Source organism: Thermobia domestica, chromosome 7 (assembly GCF_964235325.1).
Source record: "Thermobia domestica chromosome 7, izTheDome1.hap1.1, whole genome shotgun sequence".
Classification (NCBI taxonomy): domain Eukaryota; kingdom Metazoa; phylum Arthropoda; class Insecta; order Zygentoma; family Lepismatidae; genus Thermobia; species Thermobia domestica.
The window spans coordinates 44,632,658-44,658,434 of NC_137460.1; the positions used below are offsets into that span (position 1 = coordinate 44,632,658).

At 35.4% G+C, this 25,777-nt stretch overlaps 1 protein-coding gene across 1 annotated transcript in view; it reads left to right on the forward strand.

Moving 5' to 3' along the window:
- The first annotated feature begins 16,189 nt into the window (after positions 1-16,189).
- Positions 16,190-25,777, forward strand: part of LOC145690041 (kelch domain-containing protein 4) — a 57,732-nt gene continuing 48,144 nt past the window's right edge. Inside the window, exons 1-2 of the mRNA XM_081764540.1 lie at positions 16,190-16,425; positions 21,030-21,200. Of these exons, the coding sequence (XP_081620666.1) occupies positions 16,318-16,425; positions 21,030-21,200 (279 nt within the window). The 5' untranslated portion in view covers positions 16,190-16,317. The remainder of the gene's footprint in view (positions 16,426-21,029; positions 21,201-25,777) is intronic.

Genomic DNA, 25,777 nt, shown 5'->3' on the forward strand with positions numbered 1-25,777 from the left:
AAAGACTAGTAATTTCAAACCTACAAAGTATAGTCTAAACTTGTGTTCCTAGTAAACAGTAGTTAGTATTAGTTATCAATAGTTCATACTTAATTTTCTGTCATATTTCAATATAAAATAAATTCTAATTCTACTGTAATATCTACAAATAGTCGTAGAAAACTAATTTATCCTAAAGTGTATGCAATATGTGAACAATAAAGTAGTAAATCAGTGAACACAATTAAAGTTCTAATCAGTATAATAAGTAAATATTATTCATCGCTAAATTCAAGCATAGTTCTTTTGTCTTCAATCTTATTTCAAATATAGTTACCAATACTGATAAATAGTTTCTAATATGGTCTAATGTGATATAACAAACTAATTTGTAGTTGTTTCTGGTAATGTTACATAAATATAATACATTAAACAGGTTTCAAGTTTAAATATTGTAATTATAATTCAACAAATTTAAATCAACATCCATAAATAAACCAAATAACATCAAACAAAGTTCTATCTTGCAATCTGAAATTCCAAAATCTTAATGCCCACAAGTTTCCGTAAATTCTTTTCTAGAAACCATTAAGCCTTATATCTAATATCCAAACAATAAAGTATCAATCAATTTTCACCATCATATAGTAATAGCGTGTAGTTCATCTGTATCTCTATACAAAACTAATCTCCTAAAGGACCTAGTTCAGCAAAATACAAAGTGTAATCAGCCAAATCTTCATATGCTGGTTCTGTAGGGTACCACAATGCAATTCATGTCAAATTCTAATGTTATCGTGCATTGTAAATTTAAATATATCTACACTATACTAAATATCAATGTGCCATATATGCATCACATGTCAATTTGTGAATCTCTAATTCCAAACTTCAATTAAACCTATGTCAAATACTCTGTCAACAACAATATATTCTAGTCTTAGATATAATCAAATTCACATATACTCCATAAAAATATTTTTACGGTAAACAACCAAAACACTTAACATAAAATTTCAAGACAAAACAATTTTTACCTATAATAATTCCATTAGTAATTTAAATATATATAAATTAAGTCAAATAAAGCACATACATTAAAATATTGTTGTACAACATAAAAATAAATAATCAGCTAGCACATCCAAGTGTTAACCAAAAGGCTTGTGAATCAAGCCCAGTTGTAAGTACAAAATTAAATATTCGTAGTATATTTACTTCAAAGTATAATAATACACTCCTCGGCAAGCTTAAACTAAAAACTCCCTATAAAAGGCATCAACTATAATCTTCGCCTAAATCAATAGTCTCGGTACTGTATCCATTGTAAGTCTTAAGTCCACATAATATATAAATAGTTCTGCAACACTATCTATCACATAAATTGAATAACTTTTACCCATACAATTATCAACAATTTCCCATTAAAATCGCTTCCAACAATGGAATACCCTCTATTCTTACTTATAGTGAACACACTTCGTAGTTAGTATCGTCAATACTCTTGGTTCAATTCTGGACCATGTATGTTTGTAATGGACAAACATCGTACATATGGAATTTTCTCGGGTTCTCCCGTTTCCTCCTACATTCTCATTCCACCATTTCATTCATCTTAAAAGGGAAAGTCACCACAAAGTGTTCTCATACAAATTACCTTAACATGCATAATCGTAGGACAATAAACTTAAAATTATTTAGTGTTCAATTGTAACCTCTGGAGCGTAAAATTTTTAGTTCAATTCTTAATAAGACTATCAAAATCAAATATTTCTGTAATCAAATCTTCATTCAGTAAACAAATATTCATTTCACCTATAAAAACAATAACCATCATGCAATAAACGTATATACCATTCAAACGCTGTAACAAGCTTTCTAAGTAAACTCAACTATAGTGTCCCGTTATAAAGAAAAGGATTCTAATTTCAAAGCATAATACAAATAAATTCAATGTAAATCAAACCGTTAAAGCTAATTTCATGCATGCAAAACAGTTTAAAACCAATGTAAATTCTAGTAAAATTAGTGCCATACGTAATAAATATAGTTTAATTAGTAAAATTCATGCTTGACTTGACAATCCATAATGTCACCATTATTTTGAATACAAGCTGTATTAAATTAGTAATAAAATTATTAAATTCGGGTCTTATATCTTAAATGTCTATGCAATAATATTGTAAATAAAAATGCAGCACCCTAAATAAAAATAAGTATCTAACAAAACAAAAAAAAATGGGTATCCTTAAAATCCACCCTCCAAATATCTAAATACAATTTCAGTTTCAACCTATATATGGAATGACTATTCTTATGCATATATAATATAAAATCTAAACACCGCAAAATTATGTTGGCAAACAAGACTTCTACGCATTTTTCAAATTAATTGTTCGTTGCTACCGATTACATAACTATTAGGATACACACACTAAACATTAAAATCTAAATATCACAATCCAAAAGTAAACTAAAATCATATGGTCTCCGCAATTAGTAACAAAATAATAATTGCATATCAAATAATTGTAACGTGCAATTTCACAATTAAATAATAGGAGCGTGCAATAAAAACAATTGCATCTACATGTTATGTACTGTTATTTCTATATCCAATTTCATATACTAAAACGCAATCATGTGCATATAATAATTTCCTGCAACATACAAACCTAACTCTCTTCCAGGCAAATATATTCTGACATAACAAAGTAGTAAGTCAAAGAGCCCAAGTTGCAATTCTATTTACTTACAATAATAATTATTTTCATAATTCTAATAATAATAATAATAATAATAATAATAATAATAATAATAATAATAATAATAATAATAATAATAATAAACTCCGATTCAAGCTGTATTAACAATAACAAAAAAGTTGTCTATAAAGAACATGGTTCTGACTTGCAAGGTGCAATAAATATCCTGCAATCAAATGCTGTACCTGCAATCAGTGTCAAATAAGCCATGTTTCCGGAAAAAGACAACATAAAAATACCAACATACAACGTTAGCTTATAAACATAGTTAGTTTCGGATAATGTACGTGTAAGCGCCATAACAATATCCACATTCCTATAATATATAGTTTCTCGTACTTTTTAAAAAATATTCTTCAATACATAAGTGCACAATAATTATGTTTTTCATAAAATTACAATATCAAATTTATATATTCACCCAATTAATTATTATTTTATTAAATTCAAAAATAGCCTGAATCAAATAGTCAACCTAGGTTATAAATATATCTAAAACCGGAAAATACAACGGCGGTATCGCAATATTTGTTTGCTTTCGGTTCGCGCAACAAGTTCTTCTACGTCATAAAGATAATCAACATCAATGAACCACCAACCGCAACTAGGAAATAGGCAGCAGCGGAGGTGTTATCAAAGGTAAGTGAACTTTGTCTTCTTACTTAAGTTAAAGTGTTAAATAAACATACATAGTGTGTCGTTATCTATAAAGGAAAATACATTAGCGTCCGTGGCTGCCGGGCAGCAAATATACAAAGCGGGTGGCGCGACGGTAATGGCGCCAGCGCAAAGGTCACACATACGTGATAAATTAAATAAAAAACAATCAGTGCTTCTAAGCACCGTTAAAAAATAAATAAAACTTCCTATTGCTTAATAAAAAATAAACAGGGCTTTCTGTTGGCTCATAAAAAATAAACAGGGCTTTCTGTTCACTGATAAAAAATAAACATGGCTGGTAAAAAATAAACAGGGCTTTCTGTGGACTGATAAAAAATAAACAGGACTTTCTGTGGGCTAATAAAAAACGAATAGGGCTTTCTGTGGGCTAATAAAAAATAAATAGGTGTTCCTGTGGACTGATAAAAAACGAATAGGAGTTTTTTATGGACTGGTAAAAATAAACAGGGCTTTCTGTGGACTGATAAAAAATAAACAGGACTTTCTGTGGGCTAATAAAAAACAAATAGGGGTTTTTGTACAGTAATAAAAAATGAATTGTGTTTATTTAATGAAAATCAGGTGAATTATAGGTAAATTATGTCATTATCGGGTCACAAACAGGTAAAAAAGTCCCTCTAACCATCGTAAGCCCGTATATACCTGTCCCAAGGATTAAAAAACTTCTCCAGACATACTGGCACCTCCAGACAATGTGTCACAATCCTACTAAGGTTACAGGGTCAATATTTCTTGACTTTCATCTGTTATAGGAGAATGGGGATTTTAATCCATGGAGTTGGCAACTGTCCAGTTTTCAGCCACTCGCCAACTACGGCGCTAGTATACATAAACACGAATAGCTATGAATTCTAAACGCGAAACATGTAACCGGGGCTGAAATTCACCAGCAGCTGGTAGAGGCGTACGAAGAGACTGTAATGTCTCGCAGGAGCGGATCCAGGACGGACTTCTGGGGGACGGTGGGTTGGAATATGCTACTTAGAACTCCTTTAAGAGATCCAAACTCTGGGATGGGTTTTATTTATATATATAAAATAAGAAAGTTTCCTCTTTTGGGGGTGGATCCGCCACTGATGTCTCGTCACCGTGTCCCAGAATGGTGTCGAAAGTTTGTGGCTGATAATTCACCGGCAGCTGGTAGAGGTGTACGAAGTCTGTAATGTCTCGTCAGCGTGTCCCAGAATAGTTCGTGGCTGACAAGGAAAATATCTACAACGAGGAGCGCAGTGGCCGGCTTCAACAGATTTGAACACAGCTGAGACATCATCGATCATCCTTCCTACAGCCCAGACTTCGCTGCAAACGACTTCCATCTGTTCCCAAACTTGAAGGAGCACCTAGTGGCAGTTGCTTCGCTTCAGACAAGGAAGTGAAACACTTCGTGACATGTCTGAACACGTAAGGACAAGATTTTTACCAGGAGGAAATATTCAAACTCATCGACAAGCACCTCAACCGAATGAAGACTATGTTGAAAAATAATCTAATGTATGGTACCTGTTGGCTCTATTGGTTGTATGAAATAATGTATACACATTTCACAGCAGGCTTTAAAACCTTACTTTTTGATCATTCCTCGTAAAACTTACTTTATGCAACTGTTAAACGTTTCATAGCTCTGTTTTTAGTTGTGTTTAAGATCATTTGTACTTCGAATGTCGCTCTTATCTCCTGAGTAGTGTCCATAGTTGTCCATATTCAGATACACATCCAGAATTTTTGCTGGGGGTGGGGGCGGTCCAAAGATAGGGTGCGGGTCCAATACTATAAGACATTACGTCTATGTTATTGGAACGATGTTATTCCGAAAAGACTATAAGTAATTGTTAAGTGGTGCCACCTATATTCTCTGAAAAATGATAGAGCTAAATTGTTTTTAGTATATGAAAAGCAAAAGTATAGATGAAGTGTAATACCAAAATCTTTAGGTCACAAGGTTACATCAGTAATTTCTCGGCTAAATAAGGATAGTTTTAAGAAGAAAATTTGCTAATGTATCCCGAGTTACGAAGTTTTTTTCGGGATGCAGACCCAATAGAACCCACACATGAGTGCCCTCCTGCCCATATTGCATTTCATTCAGGGGTAAAAGTGGGTCTGAAAAGATAGAGGGACGCATGAACGGCACCCTGTCACCCATGCCTATCTTTGCCCATTGTAATTTTTTTTTAGAAAGTTGGGGGACGCCACAGATATATTTCTGCAAGTGGGAGGACGGTATCCCTCCGCGTTCCCCGTCACTTTTACCCCTGATTCCATTTGTCCCAATATTATTTTGCACCATTCCAAGGCATCTGATTTTATAAGCTATTTGTATTATTAAATTGTGTTCGTAGTTGTCCATACTGCATAAAATTTAGTACAAGAAAAATTACATGGTATACTACGGTATAATACCTTTAATGAAAATAAGTTGCAGTACTAGGATTCCGTTAAACATTTTTTTTTTTTTTTTTTTTTTACTGTGGTTGAAAAATGAAGTGAAGAAAGGGAGGGGATCCCTTAAATAACAAAAAGAAATTGTCATCAGAAGGGAAAAGGTTTTGTGAATAAATGACAGCTGGACTGAAATGTCCAGAATAGGAAATAAACTGCAAATCAAGTTGGAACAGGAACGGTTTGAAAGCTGATGGAATTAAAAGTATGGAAAACATTCTTCCCTTCTCCTCCTGTACCCTTCTCATGGGCATCTGAGTGAGTAAAATGTAAATGAGTGAAAGAAGGGGGAAAAAATTGATTTTTCATCGAACGTACAGAACATAGCCTATCCATTCCGTACGTAACCAATATGGCAACAATGCTTGGTACTTTTCTCCATGTTCGTATGTCTATGTCCCCCTCTTGGTCATCCCTAAAAAAAACCTTCACAACTGCCTCTGATGTGTGCCACTTAATTTTCAAGCATTTTGCATTCAATGACGCTTTCAATTAGTCCTCGTTACGCCTATCAAGATCCTAGAGTGGTTTCTTTTTTATCTTTTTTATTTTTTAAATACGATTCAACGAATGTGTTAAATCCTATCAGTTACCCATCGGAAACTTCATTCGAATAGCGAGGTCGGGGGCAAAACTGCATTATTTTTTCATTCTCTCTCTGTCTCTCTCTCTCCTTTTCTGTCTCTCTCTCCCTTTTAAAATCTTAATTTCGACATTAGAGGTTTTATAATTAAAACTATATAAATGGAAACAAAATTTTGGTAAAAACTTTCCCTTACATTTCTTTTCCTTCCTGCTTCTTTTAAGCAAAAATTCAGTTCTGCCTCTCTTGCAATACCTGCATAATTTTTGTTTTAATGTCAATAGAAAATCATTAAACTACACAATAATAATAATAATAATAATAATAATAATAATAATAATAATAATAATAATAATAATAATAATATGGAATTATTGTATATTTGCTAATATCAATTATAAACGCTAATCTTTTGTTCTAATTTACGCAAGCAACATTTTTAGCTCTTTTTCTGACACAATACTTCGCATAATACACAGTACCTGAGATGGCGTAGTTCAATGAAAACTTGACTCATGACTCACTGACCCACCACCCACCGTGACCTACTCTGACCCACCAAACTCCATCATCATCAACTCTGAACCATGATCCACGCCTTTTGTCTTAACTGACTAAAAAGTTTACACTTATAGTAAACAAAGGCTGTGAAATTGTCACTAATAGAAGTTCGATTTTCTTCGATCAATCGCTCAAGCACCGAACTGTTACAATACGGGTGGATCTAACCTTTACAATATAAAATGGTAAAAGTTTTGTCATGGGCCAAATTACGATGAATTTCAATTTAATTATATATATATATCTATATATATATATATATATATATATATATATATATATATATATATATATATATACAGTGGCGTATTTAGGGGGCTTCCGGGCTTAAGCCCCCCTCCCCGAAATCTTACCTACTATAGTAAAGTATATGAAATATCTTGCAGAATTTTCACATTTTCAGGCAAAGCCCCTCCCGAAAGTTAGCAAAGCCCTCCTCGAAACAAAATCGTACAATACGCCACTGTATATATATATATATATATATATATATATATATATATTATATTATATATATATATATATATATATATATATATATATATATATATATTGACGATGGGGCAGCTCTCTAGTTAATCTTGCTCGTTTTTCCCATATATTTGGAGAACTGCTCACGCTAACACTTAGCGGTTGTCACAAGAGAAAAATATTGGTAAACACCAAGAGTTACTTGGGAATAATGGGAACTTAAACCTAGGGGTTGAATAAAGGCTCTTGTTAATATAATTGAATTTTATTACATGATTGATTAAGCAATATACAGCTCATTACCTTTGATTGTTATTGAGTATTTACTATTATATTTATGGTCAATAAGTCTCTGGTTTATTTACATGATTGATTAAGTAACATATAGCTCATTACCTTGATTGCTATTGAGTATTCACTATAGTTTTTACTATCAACATTTTTCTGAGGATATACGGCGAAATGCAATTATACAACTGCCATTCGTAATCGTGAGACCTTTATTGTAGGAAGACAAAACATAGTTGAATGTGATATGACATCCCCAATACAAGAAAATGGTACTATAAGAAACTGTTACGTACCCTGCTGAATTCTTGTAAAGCTGTGTGAGTCGTTACTCCGATAGTCGTCGCACTGACTGTGGAACACCTGAGGGCTGACTCTCGAATGCCTGGGGGCTGACTCTCGAATCACCTAGAGCTGGGCATCCTGAGATTTTTAAAGTATAACGGGTCACACCCAAATCTCGTGGTGATCAGACCATAAATTGCGTCAGATTCCTAAATATGGAAGCCTATTGCCCTTTTAGCCTTCTCATTGGTTCTCACCAACTGCCGCACCCAGGATAGGATACAGATGATACATGTACACGTGTACAATATCCGACGCACGATGCAATGTCACGCGTCCAAGCATCCGTAAGCCCTGACTAAATTTCCTGTTACTGCGTTGTTGCGATCATAGTTCAATATCAGGTATCCTGTTTTTGTATTATCAATTATCTTCACTGAGTAAGCTTCCTATAATATTGCGTCGTTGTGATAATATCAATTGTCTTCATCGTTTGCATAGTTCCCTTTCTCTTGTTACTAACTCTAAGCAAACCAAGAGAACAAAAGTGTCTGAATAAACCCATTAATTCAATTTTACTCAATTAAGGGCAAAAAAAAAAAAAAAAAAAAAAAGTTTATCGCCACAATATATATGCACAATTATTTCCTTGTGAATTGCAGGTATTTTAGTGGAAAATAGAATTAAATTTGAGTCTCAAAGTCAGCAAAATGCGATACAGAAGTTATAAACTGCTATAAACTTTGATTTCATAAATAAGATAAGCAGATAAAACAGAGCACAATAGTGCTTAAACTTACTGGGCAGTGGCGTAGCAATAGGGTAGGCAGGGTAGTCATTGCCTACGAGCGCAAGGAATTTCGGTATATTAGGGAGAGCCCCAGGTTTTTAACAAAAAGAAGCAAATTATATAAATAGTGCCCCAAGTTTTCGCGGTATTTCTTTCTGAGCATGGCAAGAATAAAAATTCCTGCTCACTTCACTCGCAGTTTAATATATTTGCGTATCAAATTATTGACATTACTGCAAACTCCTCGAGGTTATAGCACTGTATGACTAAGAAATTAATCCTCCTGTATTTATACGATATCAGTTCTATTACATGTAATGAGCTTATAAACTTTAAATAAAATTCCCCTGCACAACAGGCTTCAACAATAATGACAAATTCTATGACTAATAAAATCTGGATTAAAACGAGTTAAAAAGTGTTGCTATGATTATGAGACACAGTACTATTGCCACGTACCGTGGCTACACAGAACCAAGCAGAACCACCAAGGGTCTGGGAAACCGGGTCACTGCCCGGGGCGCCAACATTAGGAGGCACCCAAACGAGTACTCCAAAACAAATTTTCCAACGTATTTTCTAATATCACTATAATAAAATGTTAAATATAGGCTAGGACTAGGTGGGGGGACGGCAAAAATACAGTTTGACCGTGAAAATTTTGTCCATGAGTTGGACATCTCTGAACTGATAAAAGAATATGCATAAGCAAAAGTGAGAAAGAAACACTTCTGATTTTGTATATAATTTTTCGATTAAAAAAAAAAAAAAAAGAACTGAAAATAGAAAAAAATGCTTATAAGCGATTTCACAAAATTTTATTATATATTTTATAGTTATGTAAATTCGTGACTTACTATATAGATATATTAATTTGAAATCCTTTTAGTAATACTGGTTGATACATTACTGTTTATTTACACTACCACTGCAAAAAAAAAAAAAAAAGTCCGAATTTTACATGAGTATATTTTCAATGTCTAGTTTGCTTTTAAAAGACATACCACAACGATATAAAAAGAAAAACTATCAATACTGCCCCAGGGACGGCGTTAAGGGTGGGCGAGGTTGGGCGACTGCCCACCCGATGGATGACCTCGCCCACCCATCCGCCAACCCCAACAGAAGTAGAATAATGAAGGTGACCAGTGCCGGATTTAGGTTTGATGGGGCCTAAGCTATTGAAGTTAATGGGACTCTTTGTATTTCTAGCTTTCTTTTTCAGCGACAAAATTTCGCCTTTTTTATTTGAATATATGCTATATGGTAATTTATGGACCTAATACATATCTAAATACGTTTTCGCATATATTTCGTTATCTTAACTTACTGTTTTGAATACATTACAGAAAAACTGTAAAATTTGTAAAATTAGCGGTAGTTTAATTTGGTCCCAATAAAGCCCCTTGCCGATCTTCTCTGTTTTCTTTTTGCACCAACTATGATCAACGCTCCACGCCATGCTTCTACAATATGTGGAGGCCGCATCATTTCTCATTTCAAGTTGTTTCTATTCAGTTGGGTAAAGTTTGAAACGTTTCCAGGGATCCGATGTAAGTAAATACAATCTGAATATCATCCAGGGTTGGTAATTACTGCCTGAAGCTCAACTAATCGTGTAAGCTTTTTCCAGGTTAGGTTACTAGAGTAACTCAAAATGGAATGCAACTCTCGAAGATTACACAAGGTGTAATACGACACAAATTCGCTGGAAGCAGAGGCGAATCTAGAAGGTTAAAACTGGAGGAGGGGCAACTAAAACCCAGATTATGATAGATATATCGTGAGTTTACCATAAACTTTCAAAAATATGTAAGTAATGGCTTCAATTATTTCTGTCACTCAAAAAACTGGGGGCTTAGCCCTCTCCGGCCCCTGGTTAGATACGTCTCTGGCTGAAAAACCTAACTGTTGCAATAAAATTATTATAAGTCCTATAAATGTAGGTAGCATCTTTTTACTGCGACGTGAAAAGATGTTGGTACCTTGTCTGCTATGTAGTAACTAGTGCCGATAACCTAATGCATTCAGTCTGCTGCATACTAACTTACACAACGTAAATTCGGGCAGTTCTGAACGTAACAATACATAAAATACTGTTAATATATACGAACAAACGACTCATATGCCTATAACGAATGGATGAAATCACTATGATTCGTGCTCCTATTTTTTTCTTTAGTCAGGGGCGGATCCATTCTGAATGTTTGGGGAGGCAGTCGCTCGAAGTCAATTGGTTTTATTTTACGTTTATAATGCAAAGGTGAAAATTCTTAGGATAGGTTTTATTTTTAAAATAAAAAATATTCAATTCTGGGGGGCGATCGCCTCCTGGATCCGCCCCTGCCTTTAGTGATCCATTATTGCACTCTATAGATCACTATATGAGCTCCTCCGTGGCTAAGCGGTTAGCATACGCACCTTTGGAGTGGGAGACCCGGGTTCGATTCCCGGAGAGAGCTCATGTGGTTCGGATTCCATGTTAATCAGTAGATTCCGTCTCATATAGCCTCGCTGCTGAAAGGGACATTAAATTCAAAATCAACTCAACTCTATAGATCACTTTGAAAATCAGTGCCAAGTTCTGAAAGTTATGAAAATACTTCTGCACACTACTTTTCATACTTACACGTACGTACAGCGAAATATCTATAATTTCGCGATATAAAGATTACTGCCGCTTAGGGCTGTAATTCCAATATATTTTACTATTATTTCGCTAGCTTATCGTTTCATGTCTTCTTCTTATGCATCCACTGTTACCAGACTCAATTTCTTGTCGAATTCCAAATAGTACGTGAAAGAGTAGTACTAGAGTTCTATCCGCATACAAGATACTGTATCACTTATGCTGTGAAGTCTTATTAAAATAGTTAAGTGTAATGGCTGTAAAACAGGATCCCGATTACAAATAAGGCTCTGAAACAAGATCCCCATTACAAGCGGAGCTGGGAAACGAGGGCTCCATTATAAGCGAGGCTGGGCAACAGAAATCCCATTGCAGGCGGTTTGGAAAACAGGGCCCTATTACTTGCTTCATGAGAGCTTAATACATAATAGTATAGAACACCGTTGTTGTATGTGCGTTTTATCTTGCTTACTTTTTCATATTATTTGGAAATGAAATTACAGTCATTTTTCTTTAAATTATTTGGTGCCCCCAAGCTTATACGTAAATCTGGCACTGAAGGTGACATCCTGTACTTCAAAAGCAATAGGTATTACTTTCGATTGAAATGTAATAGGTTCTAGGACTCTGTTTAACTCTGCAATGAACAATGATTTTAAGATAGATACTTGTAGTAATATGATGACAAAAGTCGTGATAATTGAATTAAAGTTTAACACATACATACACAATCGTGCTATTGAAACGCCAGTGTTTCTATGTGCTGCACTGAAAAAAAAAGGAAGTACTGTCCGTTCACTGTAGCTTGGCGCTGTGTTTTGACACAAAACCTGGCTAGCGGATCTTAGCAGTCCTTCCCCTTCTTTCCCTTTATTACAGTGGTAACAGTGGCACTAACTCATCAACTTTAGCACTAGTAGGGTTTGGTATTTGCAAGTTGCGTAAATTTCGAAACAGTTTACTTCTTCACTAATCGGGGCCGTAACTTGTGTGGGGCAGGGGAGGGACAACTGCCCCCTGGGAGGTTCCCCGCCGTTCGAAGGGGCCCATTTTGAGACAAAATTTTCTTAATTCATATACGATATGAACATGAAATCTATATATATAAAAGAGAACGTACAAAATCCTTTGTTCCCTCATCACGCTAATACGGCTGAACCAATTTCTTTTATTTTTGGGGGGTTATTAGGATTTGGACCCTAGATGGTTTTTATCATATCACTTTAATTTTTAATTGCCAGTGTCTTGAGATAATTGACCATTCAAGTGTCCATAACGTACAAATCCTTTGTTAGCTCATCATAGCTAAATCTAACCGTATTTATATGCAACCCACATGACCGTGTCACTCGGCGGGTTAACATAAATGACAGGCGATATAATGTTAACATTCTTCTATGGTTTTTATCATATCACTTGAAAGCGAAAAAGTAAAAATTATCTAAGTAACAAAGTTTATTGCGTTCCAGGGTGACCGCAGCGAAGCGGGGTGAACGCTGCTAGTTATAAATAAAGCATCAAACAGTTTCACTACATTACATAAAGCAGCGCACAAAAGGTAAATAAAACAAAAGTGACTCGTGGGCCCACTTCAGAAAAAAAAAGTCTACTATTAGGAACCCTAGAAATAACATTTGTTCGTAAGGATTTGAGACTTGTCAATATTGTCCTCTGAATTAATTTGTCATGTATGGAAGGGGCCCAGGGACGTGAGTAACGGCCCCGCAGACCTTTCCGTGAGGGAGGGCCCACAGGCTCCGGGGGACAAATAATAAGAGAAAAATAGAAAGAGGAGGGCCCAAGAATGGGAAAATACTTTTTCTAGGAGGTCCAAATACACGTATTAATGCTTGCCCCCCAGAAAAAATCTAAGTTGCGGCGCTGTCTCTAATGTGAATTTATTGGGACAGTTCTGCTAATAGTTAACTATATCAGGTTGGTCTCTTTAAACCTTGGGCCGTGGAGAGAAACAATCTTACAGGAGGATAGTATTCAGATTTTAAGAAGGCGGGGTAAAGAGAGTGAGGATGAGAACGATGAGAAGAAAGAAAGAAAGAAAATGATAGAAATACTTCTACATTTACTTCATAATGAATTTAAACACATATAAACGGAAAAGGTATATCGGAACCCATCACCATAATATTTGTGGAAGTGTTGGCAACATAATATTCTGGCGGAATATATTTCCCGCCAATTCTGGAGCCTCAGTGTTTGGCCCAATTCTGGTCTTACAGCATTGCCGAATCCAGGGGGCGATTGCCCCCGGAGAGGAAACTTTCTTATTTTATATATTTAAATAAAACCCATCCCAGAGTTTGGAGCTCTTAAAAGTAGCTCTAAGTAGCAGTATTAAAACCCACCGCCCCCCAAGAAGTCCGTCCTGGATCCACCCCTGCCTTACAGAAGCTATCGTCTAGGCATTTACCTCGTGGGACTGAGGAAAACCTTAATAAGGAATGCCAGCCAGAGCTGGGTTCATGCCCACGCTCGATCTACCTATTTTAATGCCTTTTTTGTGTCGGAGAGTGTCTGGTAATGCCACCCAAACAGGGTAAATGCGTACTTCTTTAAAATGTTTACTTGTTAAAATTCGCTTTATACTGTACTTTGGACACGTAATTCAATGTGTATTATATTCTTCTTACAGCAGCATGCTTTATTTCCTAATAGTTTAAGTCTATGGCTGTTAGTATTTATAATTATTGCATCATACTAATCATTCTCAAAGCTCGTTCAATTAGTATGAAATTCTAGACTTGGCAGTTTGCAACATTGCAAAGCTTCACCAACAGGCAATAATGTGGCGAGAATATTTCCACCTATACTCGCATCGAAATTCCCAGTCCCTGTTTACAATCAGTACGATATGTTTCTGTCGCCTTATCATGAAAACAACGCTGTCCAGCGAACCTAACGGTCTTCGCTGTCTCTGTTTATTGTTTACAATACAAACTCCAAGCTTCCAATATTGCCAGGCGTACAAGGTTTTCGCTCACTTTCGAACAAGAACACTTGTACAAAATTGAGTGTGTATTATATGTAAGATTGTATTACATAATAACTAACTCGATTTGTCATAACGTTAATATCTCAGGCATCTCAAAAGCAGCAATTTATGTAGTAATAATAATTGTTCTATGACTGTGCAGAAGTAGGTACATTCGGTTCGGCGATTAATGTGCCTGGCAACCATGAATTAACCATGTAGGGGTGAGAAGCAAGATGTTGACGCTCGCACTACAATTGTTGTTTGTAAACAATTTTCCATCCTAGAGTGAACGGACAATACATTTTAAAAAGCCGACTAAATAATGGACAGGTGGCCAGTATTGACTATTGTCTCATTTCAGAAAGACAGGGAGGGAATAGTGCTTTGTGTCGGTGCGATAGCTTCTTATAAAAGGGTTGCAACTTGCAATTGTTTACAGCAATGTACCAATTACCACATGTCTTATCCGTGTGGCATTAAACAGATTTGAAAAAAAAACCTTATTACAGCATTGTTGAGTTGATCTCTGTTGCGTTCAGAAGTCTCGGTGGTCGGTGCTTGTTCCAGGCTCAGTGTCTTCCTTGTGTTCAAAGAAACGCGATTTTCAATCCGTTGACGTTAGTGATAATCCTTCTTCAATAGAGAAAAAGACAATAATACAAATACATGTGACAACCAGGATTCGCAATTTGAAGTGTTCGATTACGAAGAAAGTGAAAATGAACTAGATGCTGGAGAGAGCGAAGACGACAGTATTGCTTCTGAATATACTGATTTATATTTTTTTGTCTCTTGCTTTCTTGTAATAAATCCTTCAACGTTAAAAATGTTTGCAGTAGCCTATTTTATCCTTGGTTTACTTTACCTACTTGTTGTGTATTTTATGTTATTAACGAAAAGTAGAGTATTGTCTGTTAGTCTGTGTTGTTGGAACCTTCTTTTATTTCTATGCATTCATGTGCATTCTTGGAGGGAGAGGAGTTAAAGCTGTCTTGAACTTCATCGACTACACAGTACACACCGAGAGCCCCTCCGTGGCTAGGCGGTTAGCGTACGCGCCTTTGGCGTGGGAGACCCGGGTTCGATTCCCGGCGGGAGCTCATGTGGTTCGGATTCCACGTTAATCAGTAGGTCCACGTCTCATATAGCCTCGCTGCTGAACGGGACGTTAAACTCAGAATCAACTCAACTCAACAGTACACACCGTTATTATTGCTTAAAAAAAAAAAAAACTGGAAGTAGAGGTAGTGTGTCTGCCACGCGGAATTCTGTAGGTCGAGCCTATAGCACATTCTAAGTCCTGCATTTCTCCAGTCCCACCAGGCGAATGCCGAAATTGTACCTTCTATAAGGCCAAGACAGCTGTTTTCCACATCCTTGTTCCTCCCCAATTTCGGTCTGAGCCTTAGCTAACTAAAGACTATAAAAATTGAAACTTAATTATTGTCAAAAAATGTCTACATTACCCAGTTCTCATTTTCATTGTCCGCCCACCCCATCAAGCGTTCCTGGCGCCGTCCCTGACTGTCCCACTGATAATTTTCGGCTTATGGGCGTTTCTACGCGTTAGCGTAAGTTATAGATAGTCATGCACGGGGCCTATTCGATGGATGAGGAGGGTGCCACTAGGGTTTTTGCCTACGGCACCAACGTCAAAACGAAGGATCACTAAAGAAAAAAGGCAACGCAATTCTACATTTTCTTGTTTTGTTTTGTTTTGAAAAGATTCACCAGAGGACAGCACAATCCAGAGCGTGAAGAGCATGCGGAGTTGTTGAGTAACAGTGTCGAGCATATACAATAAATATACTAGAAAAATTATAAATTGTATACATTTAATTCTAATATTCACAAATGGGTAAAAAGGACAAGAAAAAGGGAAAAGGAGCGGAGAAGACAGCGGCAAAAACTGAGAAGAAACTATCTCAAAAACAGAAAAAAGAATTAGCTGCCCTAGGAGAGGTTAGGTTTACATTGTTTATCTTTTAGTTATTTCATTTTTTTAAAAAATCAAACATGCAGGTTAAGGTTATAGACACCTTCAAAATAGTACTGATTAAGATTAATCCGTCATTAAAATGTTTAGTTCACGGTTAAATGAAATCTTTCAGTTTAACATCCCAAGATTATGCCCTTTAAGCTAAGGGAGCCGAATGGCTAAAATGAGTGAATGCATATGAAAAAGAATTGTCTAGGATATTAAATTTCACTAGTGGAGGAATTCACAGTGTACAAAACCAGTATTTTCTAAGAGCTGTACAAGGATTAAGGTGAATCAGTGCATATTAGAGACGATAGTGAAATATACTTCCTACCGGTGAAATATACTTCCTACCGGTGAAATATTTCTGCACGATATAGGAAACCTGTAATTTGTGTTTACAAGCATAGAATTGCAAGTCTCGATTCTACGTGATTTTATGCAGTACCAAGTGGTTCTACGCATTCCTTCCATCGCTGACGCGCCTGCTCCCTACGGGCGCACTCCCCGCGCGGGCTCCCGTCCTGCATTCCTGTACTGCCTCTATTAGATAGGGCAGAACAGGACCATTCAAAGCAAGAAAAGTGCACATGCAGGTTAAGATTGTGGACACCACTCGAAATAACTGTGTTATCCACGCACAGCCACGTGAACTTAGTGATAGACAAACACCGTGTGCGTGGGGTTTTATCGGGGTTCTTCCACTTTCGTCATTCCACCATTCCATTGATTTCTCATCATCACTGTCTCCTTTAGCCTAGCCAGCATAAACAAGAGACGTGAAACTGAAAGATTTCATTTTGAAATAATTGTTAAAATATTAAAAAACGTTTACTAATCCAAAAGTTTGTGCTGGGTAACATGAAAATACTTCACTTGATATAGATGAAGCTAAGGAGGCCGCTAAAAACAAGATACAATATTGCTTTAAAAACTTGCATTCTGTTACTAACTATGCACTCACGAAAGATTTGTATTATAGCCAATGGAAAATGTAGAGATAAAATAAATAGTAGGTAGGCGAGTAGCAAGATTTGGGTTTCGAAGGTGCTTGGGCGGATGTTATCCATTCTACTATGTATAGCCCAAGGAAATTGCACTAAACTAGGGAAAGGAAGCAGAACTATTTGTTCACCCTATACTCAGCCAGTGCTTGCTTTTCACAGTCCTTGCTTCTTCATTCCTAGGTAATGTTTACTCGTAAAACATTGTCATTTGCTTTATTCCATTAAATTTTTATTATTATTATTTGGTATTCTTCTCGTATATTTTACTTTTCTGATCTTTGGAAGGATTATCTATTTTAATTTTTACTGGTATTCAAGTAATTATACAATTACTTACATCTTACATTTCGCTTCTCTGAGTCTGCACTTCACCAAATTTAATATTTCACCATTTCCATAAGACTTTGATCATTTTGCTTCATTTCACCTTTTTATGAGTACATTTGTCGATGAGTATTTGTCATTTTTTCACGTAAATTTACATTTTAGCCCAAGGAAATTGCACTAAACTAGGGAAAGGAAGCAGAACTATTTGTTCACCCTATACTCAGCCAGTGCTTGCTTTTCACAGTCCTTGCTTCTTCATTCCTAGGTAATGTTTACTCGTAAAACATTGTCATTTGCTTTATTCCATTAAATTTTTATTATTATTATTTGGTATTCTTCTCGTATATTTTACTTTTCTGATCTTTGGAAGGATTATCTATTTTAATTTTTACTGGTATTCAAGTAATTATACAATTACTTACATCTTACATTTCGCTTCTCTGAGTCTGCACTTCACCAAATTTAATATTTCACCATTTCCATAAGACTTTGATCATTTTGCTTCATTTCACCTTTTTATGAGTACATTTGTCGATGAGTATTTGTCATTTTTTCACGTAAATTTACATTTTAGTTACTCCTTTATTATCCTTATTTTGGTCTTACGGGTTTCCCATGCTGAAAGGTGTTCTTTATATAGGCGTCTTGCGATTCCAAATATCCAGTTTTACCTGTCTATTTTTAAAGCTATGATGTCTTTAAGGTTGGTTTAAAGGGACAAGTTTTGTCGATAGATGGTACTACAGTTTTCGTATCTCTCCCATGTATTTTGTACCATTCACAAAAAGTCACGATTTCTCTTACAAATTTCAACCTACAGACTTCAAACTTTTAGAAAAGGAACTTCATAATCTATCGAAGGCAATAATCCGTGCCGATTTTTTATTTAGAATTTTCTTCATTGTTGAAATGGATATCCAAACCTTTAACAATGGAACTGTTTCAACTTCGTGAAACCGTGTTAAACTTAAAGATTTCATTACAAAAATATAGATTCTTCTTACACTGGAGAAATGGTTATCCTTCCTTTTTCATTGTTATTTGACCATGAAAAAAACACCAGAGGCATATGCAACCCCTATATACAACAGTATGGTGTTGGAATGTATAATGCATAGGATATGATTCTTTAGATTTTTTTTTTATTTCAATGCTTCCAGTGTACCTTTAAAATGTAATAAAAAAATAATAGCCATGTTTTTTTTTTTTTTTTTTTTAAAAAAACATTCAATTAGAACTGGATAATCTACGCCAAATTTCCAATCGATCAGTGAAAACGTCATCTTTCTAGAGCCTGTAGTTTCCGAGATCTCATTGTCGAAAGGATTGACTACAAACTTATAAACGTCCACAACATATAGTTTAAAAGAACTCGGAAGATGGAAGCACAATTCACGTGCATTGGTTTTAGAGAAGGCTTATTAAAATACAAAGGCTTTGAACAATAATTTTAAAACATAAACTTTATGAAAAAGATGTATTTAACTAATTTATTTAAAGTACACATACTCAAAATGTTATGTTTGTCTATGTTAAACGTGAAATCACACATAACCGTAAATGAAAGATTTGAAAGCCAAAGTTATAGGTTGGAGCTCAGTTGCTTTTAAGTGATATTGTAGCATTTTAATATATATATATATATATCTGGTGGGAGATCATCGACCACACTACAGTATAACAGTTTCCACTTGAAAATGTGGTTTTGCTGCTAGCGTATACAACCTTTAAGGAAGAAACATTTTTATCAAGTAGCAGGCTGCAGCCTTGACAGTTTTTGCGAAGTTTACTTAGGAGAAACTCGTGCATTCGATTGGAGAACGAGCTTGCACAACCATCATTTCCAAGCGCTTCATGAGGTTAACTTTTTTTCGATTAACAGAATTATCGTCGACCACGAGAAGTTTACACTTATATCTCATTGTCGATTTACGGGCACGCCCTAAATTTATAATTTTTGGTGAGGCAAAGCAACAAAGTGGGAAGGTACTATGAATTCACCAATATCATAGTATGATACTATGAGTGTGTTCTATACCTCTGTTTCATTGCTTATAATTTCCGGGACTTTTTTGAATCTGTCACTTTAACGCATTGAGCGCCACACTAGAAAAAAAAATTTACTGGGAGTCGCAGTGTTTCATTACGAAATAGGAACTTCGAGAACAAAATAAACTTTAAAATTAATCAAGACTTTCACGAACCAACTGCAGGGTTTTGTCCAGGGACCACTCATCAGATTTCATAAGTATTACATGTTGCACATACAGACCTTTTTATGTGCTTTTGTTTATCAAGTTTTCGTTTAGTGACGTCAGGGTGTGTGACGTGTATTACTTTACGCCCTCTAGTGACAATACGTAAGGGCAGTTGTAGTAGCGAGATGCATACACACACAGTTACAGTTCATGTTTTGTATGAGTGCTGTGAGCTGGAAGTTGCTGCTCTGTAGGAAGCAGTCGTATGCAATTATCGTAGAGTGCGGTCAACACAGATCGTGTACTTGTCTAACACATGAGTTTAATAGTAAATGAAGCGAGTATAATTACCTTGCTCCGGTGTGATTTTTATAGCTACTGAAAGTTAGTGCTGCAGGAAGTTGGGATGTGTATAATATTGGACTCCAGCCTGTGCACAGGACTGACAGTGTGAAAATCACGTCGAATCTTCTAGAAGATAGGAAGATCAAAGGGAGCATTACCTATAAGTGAAGTATTTTTTTAAATTTTTTTTATCCAAGACGACGAAAGGAAACCACGCTTGCGGAAATTGAGGTAAGGTACTCACGTATTATATTGAATTTTTTTATTTATTTATTTATTTATTTTTTTTTTTTTTTTTATTTATTTATAAAATTTCCAACATTACAGCATAGTACTGTGAATCGCCTGTGCAGCATACGACTCACAGTATAAAGGTGTAAATGTGAGTTATATTTAATTCATTTAACTCCGGGCTTAAAACTAGCTTTCGTTTTAAATTCAACTTATGTGGCAACAATTGTGTTAAGAGTGGTCAGAAAATTTGAATACTGATTTCTTTCGTAAGTACTCTGGTGAAAGTGATAGATTACAAAAAGTTGCCAAAATTATAAGTAACAAAATGTGTCTTTAGCTACATCTGCTGGTGGTGTGCAAGTAAATCAGAATTTTGCATTAAATCATTACATGTGATGATTTTTGTTTCAAAATACATTTATTTTATGTTCTCTACCTTTCAATAAAACTAAGAATATATGTGTGTATTTGAAGGATGACGTTGAGAAAATAGTAGCCCAGATAGAACAAGAAGAGAGACGTCGTGAAAAGGTTGTGGAGCAGGTAGTGGAACCGCCATCGAGACGATCCAACTTCTCTTTTGTGTCTCACCCAGAAAAGGAAGAATTGATCTTGTTTGGAGGAGAGTATTTCAACGGACAAAAGGCAAGAGTTATTAATTTGGTAAAGTAATAAGGGAGATAGTTATTAGAGCTGGGAATTTTAAGTGCAAAATGTTCGTTAAAATAGTGCAAAATTTTGGAGAAAAACTGTAAACTTAAAATGTAAATATGCATGTAGACAATACCAAAACTAATGAGGAATTAGTAAAATAATTTACTATTATTATTATTTATTTATTTATTTATTTATTTATTTTAAGTATTCTATCTTTCGCCAGGTCCTGGGACCAATGAGTTTTTTTTATCTTCAGTTTTAGATTTAGGCCTGGAATGTTTCTTCCACATTTTTCGATCTTCAGCTTCCTCTTTTAACTCCCAATATTTTCTTATACTTTTCAAATCATCGATCAGTTGTGCTCTTTCTACTTCTCGTTTTCCTTCTATCTTTCCTTCTATGGCGATATGAAGAAGACAATTTGTTCGCAAGATGTGTCCAATCCAATTGGCCTTCCTACGAAGGATGATGGATAGAAGTGTCCTCTTCTCTCCTACCCGTTGTAAAACATCTTCGTTTGTTGCTCTCTCTGTCCATTGTATTTTCTCCATTTTCCTCCAACGCCACATTTCGAAGCTCTCTAAATATTTCTTCTCTAATTTCAGTAATGTCCAAGTTTCTGAACCATACAGTCCAATGGTCCATATATAGCACTTGACAACTTCTTCCAAGTTCAATATTGAGACTACTAGTTAAGAATGATATTTTCTTGTTGAATGATTCTTTCGCTATGGCAATTCTTGACCTGATCTCTCTGATGCAGTAAGCGTCTCTCGTCAAAATACTTCCCAGATACTTGAATGATCGACCTCTTCATATTCTCTTTATTCTACTCTGACCCGTAAGGGCACATTTCCAAGGGATATTGTCATTTCTTTCGACTTTTCGATGTTGATTTCCATTCCATATAGTTTCCCAGTGGCAGCTATTTTGTCAATCATCTCCTGTAGTTCTTCTTCAGTTCTAACTATAATGACCGTATCATCTGCATACGTGATCTTGTTATGATCAGCCTTCCAATTTTGAAATTCACGGTAATGTTTCATTCATTAAACATTCACTGTAAATGTTGAATAATTAGGGCGACATACTACATTTTTGATTCCTCTACTACTTTCCACACTGTTGGTTTCTTCTTCATTCAAGCGCAGCTTTACTCGTTGTCCTATGTACAGAATTCGAATGAGTCGTCGGTCACACCAGTTGATTCCGATTTCTTGAAGTATTTTCAAAAGTTTCGTCCAGTTTACCCGGTCGAAACCTTTTTGCCAGTCGATGAAGCACAAATACAACTCTTCCTTTACATCAAGAACTCGTTCTGAGATAATTCTCATCAACCCAATGGCATCTCTGGTGCCTTTTCGTTTCTGGAATCCAAATTGATCTTCGTCTAACATCTCTTCTAACTTACTTTTCAGCCTCCTGTTCAATACGCATGCAATAATGTTTCCAGTGTGGGAAATAAGGTTAATGGTTCTGTGATGGTTGCACTTCTTTGCGTGCTTTTTCTTGGGTAATGTAATCATTGTAACATCATTGTAAAATTGTGTACCTTCGTGTATTTGTCTTATGTAATTGTCGTTCATTTCGATGCAACCTGACATCTTTTTCAAGACGAGAACTTTGGATTAGTTGTCGAACTGTTGATAATTTATATTTAGTAAGATTACAGGAAGACACAAGATCAAGCATCTAAGTTATGAGCAGTTCAATAAGTAATTGAGAGTATTCGTCTGATAAAAATGAAATAACACGTAAATACGCTAAACTATGTGATTTCATTAATTCTTTATGAATTACTGACTTGCATAGTAGCGTATTAAACATAAAATGAATACATTAGCGTAGTGTCGAAACTAATTACGTCATATATGAGGACTTAAAAAATTTATTGATAAGACTACCTAAAGCAAGTCTCAGGACACAACGTTATTGAAGTTTCAAGATCACAAAACTAGCAAAACGTACTTTTTTAGTTCGACTTCTCCAGTCACTAAGTAAGGCTATATGGTCACGGGACGCGCCTTTGGCAAGGGAGACCTGGGGAGGTTCGGTTCCTGATTGGAGCTCATGTGGTTCGGATTACTCGTTAAACCGTAGGTCTGTTTCATATAACCGGGAACGTGAAAGCCCAAACCAACCCATCTGGTCACTAAATAAATCTTTTCAAATACAAAAGCACTAAACAATAGCACTCAACAATTGATAATAGCCGTGATTGGTCAGTTTGATGTTACCATTCCCCTTTACTTTCTGTTTCATAGCTTTCGCCTAAAGGGACTGCACTGAAGCGAAGGTAATGTGATGCCGCACACACTCAGTGTTTCTTGTTTAATTATTATAGGAATAATATGCGGAAAAGGAGCCAAAAATATTGAAAAAGTGCATAAAAGTGCTTGCTTTGAAGAGAAAATGCAACCAGAACACAAAAATGTTTATTTAATGTCTTCTTTGCAAAACAGACTAATTTGGACATTTTAATAACGGAAAAAATAATAATAAAATGCAGCACTTAAAATTCTTAGCTGTAGTAATGATGATCTGTGTAAGGATTCCAGGGCTCATAGCGAGTCACTTTTTTTTAACTAAAAGTTACTTTTTTTTTCAAGTTGGTCACTAAAAGTTACTTTTTTTTTTCAAATTTACTTTTTTGGGAGCTGAAGTGACTTTTTCGTGTGATTTATGTTTTGCATTGGCAGTTTTCTAAGAAAAATATTGTAAAAATAAACGGAAAAAGGCAGAAACTTGTTACTCATTATTCTTCTGAAAGCTTCAGTACTTGCTGCCACATGTGAAACAGTTAGCTTTATTCTCACTTCAGCTTTTATTCTTTTTAAAGCACAGTGGATGGTTGGTGGATGCTTAAGCTCTCAAGGTGGGGTTGAGAACCCTTCTGTGTCTATTCTTTCTTCTATCATAATAGTCTTTTAGTTTTCTTTCGTAATAGTTAACGCTCCGCTCAACGTTGTGTGTGTGTGTGTGTGTTTGTGTGGTTTATCGTGTTCGTCTTGTGTTATGCTTCTTGCATGTTCTTCGTAACATTAGACGATGAATTTGAATATTTCATGGCTTTGAAAACTCTCAATGCTAAGTTAAATATAATGTCTGGGATGAAGAAATTCGGAAATAGGCCAGAACTGGTTCCACTTACTCAAAAGCTTCTTACATCTGCTAAGTCTACTTACCGTAACTACAAAGCATACTTAAAAAACCTAAGAAAGGAGGAAACTCAAAAAGAAGAAGTAAAGAAGAAAAGATGAAGCAAAACAACAAACAAAGAGAGAGGTGATGGAGAAGTTGACAAAGGAAAACGGGTCATGATGAGATTTTGGTCACTTTTCAACTATTTACAAGAGACCAGGCCACTATGAGCCCTGGGATTCTGTCATCCCCGTTGTAAACTGCAAAACTTCCACATTTATAATACGGTTTCTCACTAATGTCTTTGTTTTGACGTCAGAATAACAATTCCATTTTCGTGTCCCTCATATACGTTTTGTTCATTGTCCTACCGACTTTTTCTCTTCTTTATCATTTCCCAATGTTTCTCCTCTCTAACATTCCTTCATTGAATTTTCGTTTCATCCAGCTTATTTTCTTCATCTTTCTCTATAGCCATACCTGTTTTATTATTTGTTCAAAGCTGTATTTGATTTACACTTATTTTTGATTTCGTTTCTCATGTTATGAGTAGACTTCCCAATAAATGTACTACCTTAAAAAAGAATGTGCTTCGACATATATAATGTTAACAATGTACCTATCAAATGCGTTTCATCCCAAAAAAGAACTAGGTGTTGTCTTTGATGAAAAACTCTCCTTTGTGGATCATATCAGTTGGATCTCATCCAGAGCTATGAAACTACTTGGTCTACTCTATAGATTTCCGGAAATACAAAGTCTTCCTGCCCTTACAATGTTTCACAAGGCTTCTATTCACCGATCATTGAATATTGTTATGGAACATGGCAGTACCTACTAATCTATCTCGCCTCGCATTGACTCTGTATTAAACTTCTTTCTTACCATAGTTAGATTTAGAATTCCCGAGTTACGTAATTACTCGGAACAAAAACTAATTAATGTCTTTAATGAAGTTACGTTCCCCTGACAAACGACATCTCGGAGCTGATTTACGTTACCTGTATTGAGTTCATCAATGATAAAATTGATTCTGAACTTTTACTATCGCAAATTAACTTCCGTGTTTCTCAGCGGCGAACTCGCTCTCTCAACTTGTTAACTTATGAGACACCTAGGTTATCGATTGTAAAGCGCTCGTTGTTTAACAGACTAGAGCACGATTATAATACATTGTCAACAGGATGCAATATTTTTTACCTCTGAGAGAAACTTTAGAACTCAGTTGACGAGAACTTTGTATATTGAGAATTAACCTTTATTCTGTATTTTATTCTTTTATGTATTTGTTGTTTTGTCTTTATGTTGTACAGTTTCAGCTAATTGGCCTAATGCTGTATGCAGCTTTGTGAATAAATAAATAAATAAATAAAACTTCGGATCAAAGTGCACTAAAGTAGGTTAATGTCCAATAATTGTATTTT